The sequence below is a fragment of the Lycorma delicatula genome, chromosome 9, assembly GCF_047948215.1.
Source record: "Lycorma delicatula isolate Av1 chromosome 9, ASM4794821v1, whole genome shotgun sequence".
NCBI classification, from domain to species: domain Eukaryota; kingdom Metazoa; phylum Arthropoda; class Insecta; order Hemiptera; family Fulgoridae; genus Lycorma; species Lycorma delicatula.
The window spans coordinates 131,394,336-131,406,993 of record NC_134463.1 but is presented as its reverse complement, the minus strand read 5'-3'; the positions used below and the strand labels follow the sequence as shown (position 1 = coordinate 131,406,993).

At 34.9% G+C, this 12,658-nt stretch overlaps 1 protein-coding gene across 1 annotated transcript in view; it reads right to left on the bottom strand.

Moving 5' to 3' along the window:
- Nucleotides 1-12,658, bottom strand: part of LOC142330008 (methylthioribose-1-phosphate isomerase) — a 56,307-nt gene that overhangs the window by 12,519 nt on the left and 31,130 nt on the right. The window contains exon 5 of the mRNA XM_075375012.1: nucleotides 7,002-7,158. Within this exon, the coding sequence (XP_075231127.1) occupies nucleotides 7,002-7,158 (157 nt within the window). The remainder of the gene's footprint in view (nucleotides 1-7,001; nucleotides 7,159-12,658) is intronic.

Genomic DNA, 12,658 nt, shown 5'->3' with positions numbered 1-12,658 from the left:
ACATCCCTGCAGTCGCCATGAAAATTTCTTTCACTTTTAAATGGCACATCTGCAATTTATATCTCTCACCCAACTCATGAGTTTGATGAACTAGATATATAAAATCTTCTCGTCTAAATTCCTGCATATACTTGCATATACTAAAAAACTCATGTGACACCTCCCCTGAACCTGACAACATTTGTGTGGAGTATATTCTCACTCCTTCCCAATTTGATGAAACACCTATTATGCATTTATAATGGATTGTTCTCCGCACAAGTCTTCCCACCCATCTCGTCAGAAGCCACTGTCGTACCATACTTAAACTTGATAAAGACAAAGCATGCACCCTCAGGCTAACACCCTATCTGCTTGACAAGCATTTTATAAAGTGATGAAGAGAATGGTAAACCACAGGGTTATAAGATACTTAGAGAGACATGGCCTGATATCTCCAGAACAGTGTGGTTTCCGCCAAGGACGATCTTTCGTTGAACATTTAGTGTCACTGGAAACAGCTATTCAAAATGCTTTCCTGCTCCTCCAGCACCTCGTTACTATCTTCTTTGATATCAGGAAGGTGTATGACATGGCCTGGCATCGTGATATTCTAAACACCATTAAAGAATGGGAAGTCAAGGGCAATATGCTTGCCTTTATTAGGAGTTTCTTAAATGACCAAACTTTCTGTGTTCGTGTTGGAGATTCTTTGTAAGGTAGCGTCATCTTGGAGAATGGAGTGCCTCAAGGAAGTAAATTAAGTGCCACCTTATTTGCTATAGCCAACAACAGTATTACTGAATGTGTGCAGTCACCTATTTCATGTTCTTCATCTGTTGATGATTTTGCTATACATATTACGTCCCATTCAACAGCCACAGCAGAGAGACTACTATGTCTCGCCTTGAACCATGGTCCAAGGTTACCAACTTCACCTTTCCACCTAAGAAAACAAAATATGTAGTCTTTTCTCACGTGTGGGACCCTTTTATTTCACAAATCTTTCTCAACGAAGAGCTAATTACTGTCTCTCCTGAGGTTAAATTTTTAGCTTTATTTTTTGATAGCCATCTTAGGTGAACAAACACATTAAATAATTAAAAACATAATATTCCAAACTTCTAGATATGCAGCGAGTCCTTAGCAACACCAATTGGGAAGCTGATCGATCATGTATGTTGCATTTTTATTATTCCTTAGTTCGTTCTCGTTTAGATTATTATAGTTGTGTAGCCAGCGCATATACCGTGCTTAAAATGCTGGATGCTATACATCATGCTTTCTTTCATCTTTGTACAGGTGCCATTAGATCAAGCCCTGTCACAAGAATACTTGTTGATTGCAGTGAGACATCACTTTGGGATAGATGGGACCAGCTTCTAATATCTTATTCTGCCCAGCTTAAAGGCCTACCGAATCACCCAATTTTTAATGCAGTCCTTGTGAATCCTTATTTACAACAGTATGAGGATCATCCATATTAAACAGTACCTATGGATGTTCGTATCTGGCGTTTACTACATCTTTTAAATCTTGACACATATTTTTCCAACTTATCCCTGTTCATATCCTCCGTGGAGAATCAACCTTATAAATTTTAATTTTGACCTTACCAAATACAATAAAAAAGTAACAACTCCTTTTGTCATTCAGCAAATATTTAACCAATTTTTCCCAAGCCCAGACAAAGTAATATACCCAGATGGATCAAAACAAAATGATACTGTTGAATGAGCATTTGTTGTTAATAACAGAACCTACATGGTTGATCTATAGTATTAAAAGTGTCTTTATTGCTGAACTGCATGCTATCAATAAGGCTTTGAATATCATTAACTCAAAATACTGTTACATCCTTATTTATAGCAACTTATGTACTACACTTCAAGCTTTAGAAAATTTGTATTCTAGACATCCTAATGTTACTGAAATCTATAATACAATCGCTGAGTTGAATCATCGTAACACACAAGAGAGCTTCTGCTGGATCCCTAGCCAAGGGGAAATTACGGGTAATGAACGTGCAGATTCCACTACAAACACATGTAGTCAAGCGTCCTTCACCAATTGTGTTACTACTTCTGACTTTATTAACTGTGTAAAACACATTCTTCAGCAAAGCGGCAATGTGAATGGACTGCAACAGTGGATAATGAAACTTTGATACATTTGAGACACTATATTGACATTGAACTCTTCATGCAGAAAAATTTACGAAGAGGAAGTGGTCCTCTGCGGATTGAAGTTAGAACGAACCAGAGCTATCCATGGGTATCTGATGTTGGCAGAAAACGCATCACTATATGTATGTTGTGACTGCCACTTGAATGTGTGCCACATCCTTGTGGATTGCACATGTTTTGCGGCCTTACGTGTAAATTTAAATTACTAATGTACATTTGCTGCATCCTAGACAATGATAAGAATGTACTAGACCAAGTATTGTTACTTCTATGAAGTATCAATATATTTCATAAAATTTAATGTTATCATAATGTTGTCATAAGTTAATGTTATGATAAATTCTGATTTTATTTTGTTATTCGTGTTGCATCTTTTATCTTAATGGTTTACATTTCTTTTATTATTTTAGTTTTAAACTTATTTTATTAATATTTTTGATATCCATCCAAGAAAGGGTATTTTTTTGTTGTGATTTTGTCCCAGGTGATGATAATGCAAAAGCATTATTTGTAAAAAAAATTATTTTTTAGATAACAGAATAATTTTTCAGAAATAAATAACAGTATATAAAACAAATAAACAAACAAACACACATACACACATTTTAATTTTAAACATTAACTTATTTTGACTCGTCTTTTTAATAAAACTTTTCTATATCTTAGAAATATTGCAGCCTGCAGCCCTATTAAATTATTTACAAAGAGAGTTTACTGTATTTGTTAATATTATGTTTATAATTATATTACTGACAATTTTGGATGCGAATGCAGTCAAGAACATTAATCAAATTTCAGATATGTAAAAAAAACGCAAGCATGGTTGTGCAAAGAAATTATTCTCAGACAAAGATTTTTGTAAACTGAAGTTAGATTGCACAGTTATATTTTTAACTTATTTTTACAATTAAATTCATTTTTCAAACAATAGAAAGCCAGCTATAATTACTACAGCACAAAAGGTAATTTTAATGAATACTGTTAAAGGGAAAATAAGCTAATGCTAATAAATAAGGTGCCATCAATAGGAAAGAAAGTACTTTTATAAGTATTTTGTGAATGTGTTAGTAAATCTTCTCACATGCCTACATGCATCTCACAAATTACAGTCATAGAAGTGGATCAGCTAATATGTAGATGAGAGAGTAGAAAAATGGCGGTTGGAAAAAATTTTAACTTAATGACTGTAAATGCAGCAATATTTTACTGCATAGTTTGGGTTTAATCACAAATATTAAGTAAACTGGTAATTTAACGGTACTAAAAGGTAATAAAGATACAGAACTAAAAGTACTGATAAGGGTGCCAGTACTAATAAGTTTTGATGGTAAAGAGTACTTCTGTACTAAGATTACTCAGTTTGTGCCTCATGTACGACATACTCATACTCATATCTTAGAGTGGTTGAAATAACTACAAATGGAGGATACGCTTCTCAAAGTAAATCAAAATCAATAAACAAGTAATGAAAATCAATAGTCTACATTAATAGGTTAATACTAGGTACAAGGTTTGTAAAGATAAAAATTAAGCTGTGTATTATCTTTAAAACTATCTTCATCAAAAACACAGAACCGTAAGCTTGCAAGTCATATCATCTACTAGGTTGTTTTACTCTTATGCTGCAGTTGAACAATCTCTGGATAATTACCACAACAACTGTGAGGTAATTCCAACAATTTTGTAAAAGCTACTTGCAACTAAAGAAAATTCATTGTTTTCTTTTTCCTTAAGTCATTTGACTGGTTTGATGTAGCTCTCCAAGGTTCCCTATCTAGTGCCAGTTGTTTCACCTTGATATACCCCTTACATCCCTAATAATTTGTTTTACATATTACAAACATTGCCTGCTTGCACAATTTTTCCCATCTACCTGTCCCTCCAATATCAAAGCGACTATTCCAGGATGTCTTACGATGTGGCATATAAGTCTGTCTCTTCTTTTAGTTATATTTTTCCAAATGCTTCTTTCTTCAAAAATGTTCCGCAACACCTTTTCATTTGTCACTTTATTCACCCATCTGATTTTTAACATTCTCCTACAGCACTGCATTTCAAAAACTTTGAATTTTTTCTTCTCAGGTACTCCGATGGTCCAAGTTTCACTTCCATATAAAGCTAAGTTCCAAACATATACTTTCAAAAATGTTTTCCTGATGTTTAAATTAATTCTTTATGTAAGCAAATTATATTTCTGACTGAAAGCCCATTTCATCTGTGCTATTCCACATTTTGTATCGCTCCAGCTTCATCCACCATTAGTAATTCTACTTCCCAAATAACAAAATTCTTCTACCTCGATAGTCTTTTCTCATTCTATTTTTATATTCAGTGGTCCACCTACTTCATTTCTACAGCTCATTACTTTCGTTTTGTTCTTGTTTATTTTCATGCGGTAGTTCTTGAGTAGAACTTCATCCAGGCCGTTCATTATTCCTTCTAAATCTTTTTTACTGTCGGCCAGAATTACTATATCATCAGCAAATCGTAACATCTTTATCTAATAAATTGTTGTATTATCTATAAATTGTTCTTTAACATCATTAACAGCTAGTTCTATGTAAAGATTAAAAAGTAATGGTGTTAGGGAACATTCTTGTCGGACTCCCTTTCTTATTACGGCTTCTTTCTTATCTTCTTCAATTATTACTGTTGCTATTTGGCTGTATGTTAGAAATTATTCTTTATCTCTATACTTGAACCCTACATTTTTTAAAATGCTGGACACTTTATCCCAGTCTATGTTATCAAATGACTTTTCTAAGTTTATACATGCCATGTATGTTGGTTTGTTTTTCTATAATCTTCCTTCTACTTAATTTGAGCGCTAAAATTGCTTCCCTTATCCCTATATTTTTCCTTAAACTAAATTTGTTTTCTCCTAACACTTCTTGCACCTCCTCTCAATTCTTCTGTACAGAATTCTAGTAAAAATGTTTGATACATGAGTAGTTAAGCTAATTGTTCTGTACTCTTCACATCTATCTGCTCTTGCTTTTTTTGGTATCATGAGAATAACACTCTTTTTGAAGTCTGATACAACTTCCCCTTTTCATAAATATTACACGCCAGTTTGTGTAATCTATCTATTGCTTCCTCGCCTGCACTGCATAGTAATTCTGCAAGTATCCTGTTTCTCTATCCAGGAGCCTTTCTCCCATTCAAATCCTTCAATGTTCTATTAAATTCAGATCTCCATATTGTATTTCTCTTTTTATGTAAAATTTTTTTATTCCACCCACTTATCAACCTTTTCTTTCATATTATAAATTGGTGTACCATCTTTATTTAAATATTATTAGATTTTAACTTATGTACCACAAAATTCTCCTTAACTATCCTGTATGCTCCGCCTATTTTACCATGATCATTTCTCTTTCCACTTCTGAATAATTTTCCTTAATCCACTCTTCTTTTGCTAATTTGCACTTCCTGTTTATAGTATTTCTTAATTGTTGATAGGTCCTTTTTTTACCTTCTTCATCACTAGTATTCTTCTACTTTCTATGTTCATCCATCAGCTGCAATATATCCTCTGTTAACCTACTCTTGGCTGCCCATTATTTGAAGCTGAGTTAATTATTCTAAAATCACCTGACCAAAAGTTGTTTTTTCCTTTTCCCCCCGAACCTCACTAATTAATTCCTACTACATCTATATTTATCCTATCTATTTGCCTGTTTAAATTTTCTAACCTACCAACCTTTTTTAGAATTCTAACATTCCATGCTCAGAAATTTTTCATTTTCTTAATATTATTTATTTTATTTTATTTTTTAATTTTCTGATGACCTTAGCAGTCCCCACCCAGAGATCCGACGGGGGACTAGTTTACCTCCAGAATATTCTACCAAAGAAAGCACCTCAATCTTTTTTACATGAAAATGTGCAGAGCTACATTTTCTTCAAAAAAAAAAAAAACCAGCTATAGTTTTTGTATGTTAGAAAGTTCATATTTCTAAAAATTCTTACATTATTTTTAGGTAAATACCAAATTACAAGTAGGCTTTAACATTTACTTTTTGAAAGCAAATAGAAAATAAACAGTAGTACTTTTATTTCCTGAAATGAACATCATGTGTAGATAGTATTTCTATTTACATAGTTAGGTATTTTTCTAGTAAGTATTCAACAAGTGTTAATAGTAAAGAAGAATGTAATTAACTTTTTAAAATGCAAGTTGGAATATTATCTAGCAAATACACTTTTGTTTTACAAACTACATATAAAATGTAAAAAAAATTCTGAAATTATAACTTTATTAAAAATACTAATTATTTAGTAAAAATAATTTAGCTTGTAAACATTTGCTTGTAAAAAATGACAGCAGAAAACTCAGTACACCAGTGTCAGCAACAGGCACCTGCTCTTGAACAATACAGCATAAAGTAGGCTCAGGATAATGTACTTTTTTGCCTATATGTACAGATTAAATGTTGCAGCAGTTCCAAATATGTACTGAAGCAATGAATTATAAAGCTGTTAGTTAATACTAGAAACTGGAGAAAGAAACTTTGGCAAATTTAGATGTAAAAGAATACTTAAGGAGTTGAATTTCACAAATCTTTCCAAATGTTTGATTGGAGGTAATAAAATGGAAACCTCTTTATTTTGGGTAAACTCCAAAAAAAAAATGAAGTCGTGAAACTTATTAGAGAAAACCTATGAGATTATAAAAAGGCCCTAAAGTTATAGGAATGAGTACAAATATATATATATATATATATATATATATATATATATATATGTGTGTGGGTGCGTGTATGTTCAAAGTGGATAATGCTTTTGAATTATTTAAAAAATTATACACAAATGAAAACATTAACAATAACAAACCAGGAGCTGCAATACGACTGCCAGCAATATAAGTCATCTCTTTATCAGGACGTTCTTCAATTACTATGTGTTCACCAGATGGAAGACTAAGATCAATGGTAGTAAGGGGTGCGGCCACATAAAATGGCACTCCATGATATTTAGCAGCCACAGCAATCTAAAATTAAAAATAATATACATTAATAAATATTTATTTAATCATTCATACAATAATAAAGATTTGTAATATAACAGCTATTCAATAATTAAAGACAATCTTTAGTCTTTTAGTTTATCAATTATTATTTATTATACAAAGACTAATCACAAGTAATTACTCAGCATAATGTTTGAAACACACAACCGCTTCCTACCCAATTTCTGTTAGTGTTGGCAGTGTCAGTTGAACAGTGTATGGATAAATATTGTCATCCAATTGGATCAATCACTGTTTATTTCACTGCCTTCCAAGACACTTTTAATAAATGGTGGTTTAATCTTTGACAATAACAATTAATGACCATGTCTGATAATTCTTATCTATAGAATAATTTCACTGTTAAGTGTCTTTTGATTCTTGCAGTCACAAGATCACAAAAACACACTCGTGAGCACTTCACGAATGGATGGCTACGACTTGGAATCTTTTTTTCTCTGTTTTCTTTCCAAATCTTTTAATAATTTTTCCTCTTTTAATTTAATAGATTTTAATATGAAACTTAACTGATAAATCTGTTGTCTAATTATTCATTATTTACACGTAGTATAAAAATTATACTACAGTATGAATAGTAGTGATACAAAAAAAATAAAAATGTTGCTTTTTATTATTTCTCTAACAAAACAGCACGTGTAAATTGGAATAGTATGTTGTACTATAATGCTTTCTTCTCTAAAAAGAACAACAATATACAAGAGTTTCTATCAACTCCTGTAACATAACATACAAATTAGAAATCAAAAGCAATTAGCTGTACAGTCAACTTTTTCTCCAGTACAAATTGCAATGAATAGGACAAGCACCCAACTGATGTCAACAAATTAACATCAGTTACATGCCGTATGTTGCTACTACTTAATTTTATGTTGCAGAACATTGTTACCTAAGGAAATATGCCGCTTACAACATCAACATTAATCACCTTTATTAAGTAAATTTCTCTTGTATAAACACTATTTCATTATTATTTCTTTTTTTCACCAGTGGCTATAACACTGATCATACAGGCCAGATAACACTCAAATCAGTGTCAGAACAGCATAAAATCACTGCTACTTTGCAGTCACCATTCCAGCTAACAATGCTTAATCAAATGAGCAACCGGCCGAACACGTTGCTAAACAGAATTATATAAATTATTGAACAGAAGTAATAAAAGACTTCTGATCGAAACATTTTTGGACAGATTAATGATTCCTCTTTTTCAACCTTCATTCATTCATCTGCTCAATCATTACATGAAACTGTGAAATGAAAATATGGGGAAAACATTGATCATGACGGTATGCTAATACTGTGAAGTAGTTGCTGATCATCATCAAGGCTACAAAAACCATGTGTATGCAATGTCAACAACAGTGCTGTGCTAAGACCCTCCTTTTGATTCCAGGTGCTTACAAAAAAAAAAAAAAAAAAGTTAGATAAAAAAAGAGATCTTATAGATTATAATCCTAAAAGACAACAATAAAAAGAGACAATTTATAAAAATTGGAATCCATTACATATAGCCCTATAACTGTTTATCAAAAAGTAACAAAAAACATTTTTCTTGAGGCTACAAAATATGTTTTCTTGTTATTTTTAAGAGATAAGGTACTGTAACAGTGTATTTCTGAATTAGTTATACAAAAGTAATCTTTAACGATGAAAAATGTAAATAACTTACATAAATGTTTGATACAACATTAAATACAGTAAATCTTCAAATTTCATTTACAAATGTTCAACCCAATGGGGAGTTTTATTCTTTATGACTTTGGGGGTTGGTGTCCCCACAGGCCTAGCCTCTGCAGCTTTTCTTTCCACTACACACAGAGCTACAAAACACCTTACACTATACCAAGAACACTACACAATTTTCAACATATACCCTTACACAACTATACAATACAATATCCTACACTATCTCTTTTTACAATTACACTCGGTGGTGTTGCGATACCTTATGAAACGCAACTGTAATCCTAGGTGGAAACTATTATGCTGATGAGCAGATGGCTCTACATAGTGAGTCTTGAACGATGTCCCCTGGGCACCTGGGTGAACCCAGTTGTATTTAGCTCTAGCTCCGGTACATGTGCTCTGTTGGAGTGGTCCTTTTAATCGCTGGTACTTGTGGGAATCGTGTCAGTCTAAATTTTGAATCCTACAGTGGTTGTTGATCCACTTGAAAAACAAACAAAAACCTCAGAAGTTTGAAAATACTTTGATCAATGTTGATGGCCGAAGATGTACAGAGCGATAAGGAAACATGAGATGTAACTGAAAATGCAGTTATTTAATATTAGTTTCCTTGTAGTGAAGTAAGCAAGAATGTAAATCCTTGGCAAAGTTTTCTCTATTCCTAATAAACAAGTGTTGTAGCAGCTTGTGGTTTTCCATCGTCCATTAAAAAACTTAGGTGCGGTTCCTTGTTAATAAAGGTTAATGACGAACAGAAGCTCTTAGCCATTAGATCTACAAGCAAGGACGAAGTGGAGCCACATAACTCTAAATTCCACCAAGGGAGTGATGTTTTGCCGAAACTTAGCAGCTGTTCAACTATCAGAGATCTCTGAATAGTTGTCACCACAATCAGTCACTTCTGCTGGAGAGGATCATGAAGAAGGCTAATGGTGTTGATGTGCCAATGTCCTCACATATCCTTACCTTCTTGGCTCTGACAGTTCCTGAGAGAATAAGAATTGGCTACCTCTCTGTCTATGTGTGACCATACATAATTAACCCATGACGCTGTTTTCAATGTCAGAATTTTGGTCACAACAAAATTGGTTGCACTAAGGAGCAAGTTTGTGCGTGTTGTAGTTCTACAGGACATGACAATAGCGACTGCACAGAAAGTGAAAAGTGTATCAAATGTAAGGGCTCACATTCGGCGAGATCTCGAGAATGCTGTTTATAAGGAGGAGGAAGATATATTAAAAATTTGTATTGAGCAAAAAGTATCCTTTCCTGTGGCTTGTTGGGAATATGAAAAATCCCTCAATATGAGGAACCCAATACAACCCAGCATTAGTTTTGTACAAGCTTTCTCCAATAATGTACAGAAAGAGAACGAGTGCAGATTGTGCAAGGAACTGACTGAATTGGTCCAAGCTTTGGCGGACTAGGTAAAAGCCCTACTTTGGCTATTTTATCATTGAGTGCAGGTACGAAGAAGGATATTTTTGGTGCAAAGGCTCAGAGTAGTACAACGAAAACCACTCCAGTTGCTACACCACCTAATAAGAATTCTGCTGCACCAAAAACGCAGCACTCTACTAAGATCCCAACGAAGGGATCTACAGAACATTCATTGCCTGGTACTACGGTACCTCTAGCCTCCTACGCTTCCAAGTCACCACCACCACATCGAGATCTCTTCAAGAATATGGAGGCAGATGAAGTGTCTGAAGAAGCACAGAGCTTCCTAAAAATTATTAATAGCAAAAAAAAAAACCGGAGAGTGTTTGACAAATAACCTGCACACAGTTTTTGTTTATAACAGAAAAAGAGTATTTATGCCTACAAATATTATTCACTGGAATATTTACGGCCTCCATTCTCGCCGTGAGAACATAATAAAGGAAGAAAATCTTTTAGTACTGTCTCTGCAGGAGATTCACCTCTATCCGCAGAATGATTTGTCTTTTCAGGGATACAATTGCGAAAGATATGACTATCAGACAGGGCAGAGGATGAGAAGGTGTGGCTGTTTTCCTGATGGAAATCATTATAGCCATCCGTATCCCACTAGTGATAAACATCCCTGTGGTCTCAGTGAAAATATTGACACTATTCTAAAAGAGTATCTGCAACTTATATCTTCCTCCAAATTCTAATATCAGTGAGGATGATCTATCCAGTCTATTTTCCCAAATTCCTACAACCTGGCTAATAACTGCTGATTTTTCAATGCATATCATCATTCTTGGGACTCATCATCATGCTCATCCCAAGGCAATATTGTTGATCGTCTGAGGTAGAACTTACATTTCTGCTTACTGAATGATGGATTGTGCACGTTTATGTCATCTTCATCAGGTACATCGATCTATCCTTATGTTTTGCAATCATATCCCATCTCTTACCTGGTGCATCTCCGAAAACTTCTTTGGAAGCAATCACAGACCGGTTGTAATCTCAGTCAGTAATTGTGATCTGTCTCAGAGTCAGCCACACAGATGGGTAGTTCAGAAAGAGGACTGGATTAGATGTAAGGACTCCTTTGGCTGTGTGACAAAAGCAGTAGCGCAATCCCCCACCTTGGCAAGTTTACACACCACATTCTTGAGAGTGCAAATGACTTCATCCCTTTAAAATCTGGAAAGCCGAGGTGGCCTGCTGTTCCTTAGTGGGATGAAGAGTGCAGGCAAGCACTAAGAGATCGTTGGCACAGGGGTATACAAAATTTCAATCGTAGACCAACAACTGAATTGCTCTGCACCTTTCGCAATGCGAGAGCTGTTTGCCGTTGAGTGTTTACGTGTGCTAAATTGAATGAAGCCTATGTGAAGGTAAAATCTGATTTGTATTTTACTGATGCAAATGTCTGCTGAGGCATTTACATAGATGGCATCCCGATCGAGGCCTGGCTGATGACTGTGAGATGTAATCAGTTAGAGGGTCTAAAGACAACCTCTGGTAAAACCCCTCAGGGCTCGAAACGGAGGGGGTGGTGTGGCGACAGGTAATGTCACAAGGTGGGGTATCTTTCCCTACAAGTTTGGGATATGATAAATGGTGGCTCGCAACAGATAGTAGTCACGCTTGTGCCCAACACTTTTTAGATAGAAGGAATACAGTGAGCATTTCTGTTCTATAGTGTTAGATCAGGGAATCTCCAACCATGACCAAATTTAGAGAGGTAAGCAAAAGGCCTGGCTGGAGGTAGGGGCCGAAGCTTTTTCCTTCGACCTCCTCAAATACTGATTGACGATGATGGTTCGGAAATGGATGTAGGGGTGACCACCCGCGAAGTTGTAAATGCACTTGTTGAAGAGTTTTCCAAAGCCGGGGGCAGACCTAGCAGCTCTACCCCATTGATCTATAATGTTTTGGAAGAACTAGATGGCTTGTTTTCCTATTTAACCAACCCCAAGAGTACCAGTACAGCTACTAAGGGGAGATTATTACCTCGTCTGTAATTTTTCTGAGCAGCTATTACAGCTCTCATGGAGGGTTTCAAAAATCTTGCCTCAAGGCCTAAAGAAATAACTGTAGTTCAGAAACCAGCCTCGGCACAACTGCATAGGTATGCTGAGGTGGTCATGGGGAGACACGAACCAGCCAGTCCACTAAGAAACCTGAGGTTGCATTTCCTAAGAGGGCAGAGGGCTCGACTGTGTCCAGCATAAGCTGAAGAAGCACCTCCAGGTTGCCCTTCGGGCTGACCAGAAGGTCTTAAAATCTGAAATATTAAAGAGACCAATAAGGGGTTAGTTGTAAGGTAAGGTGTGATACCCAGAAATATCACAAG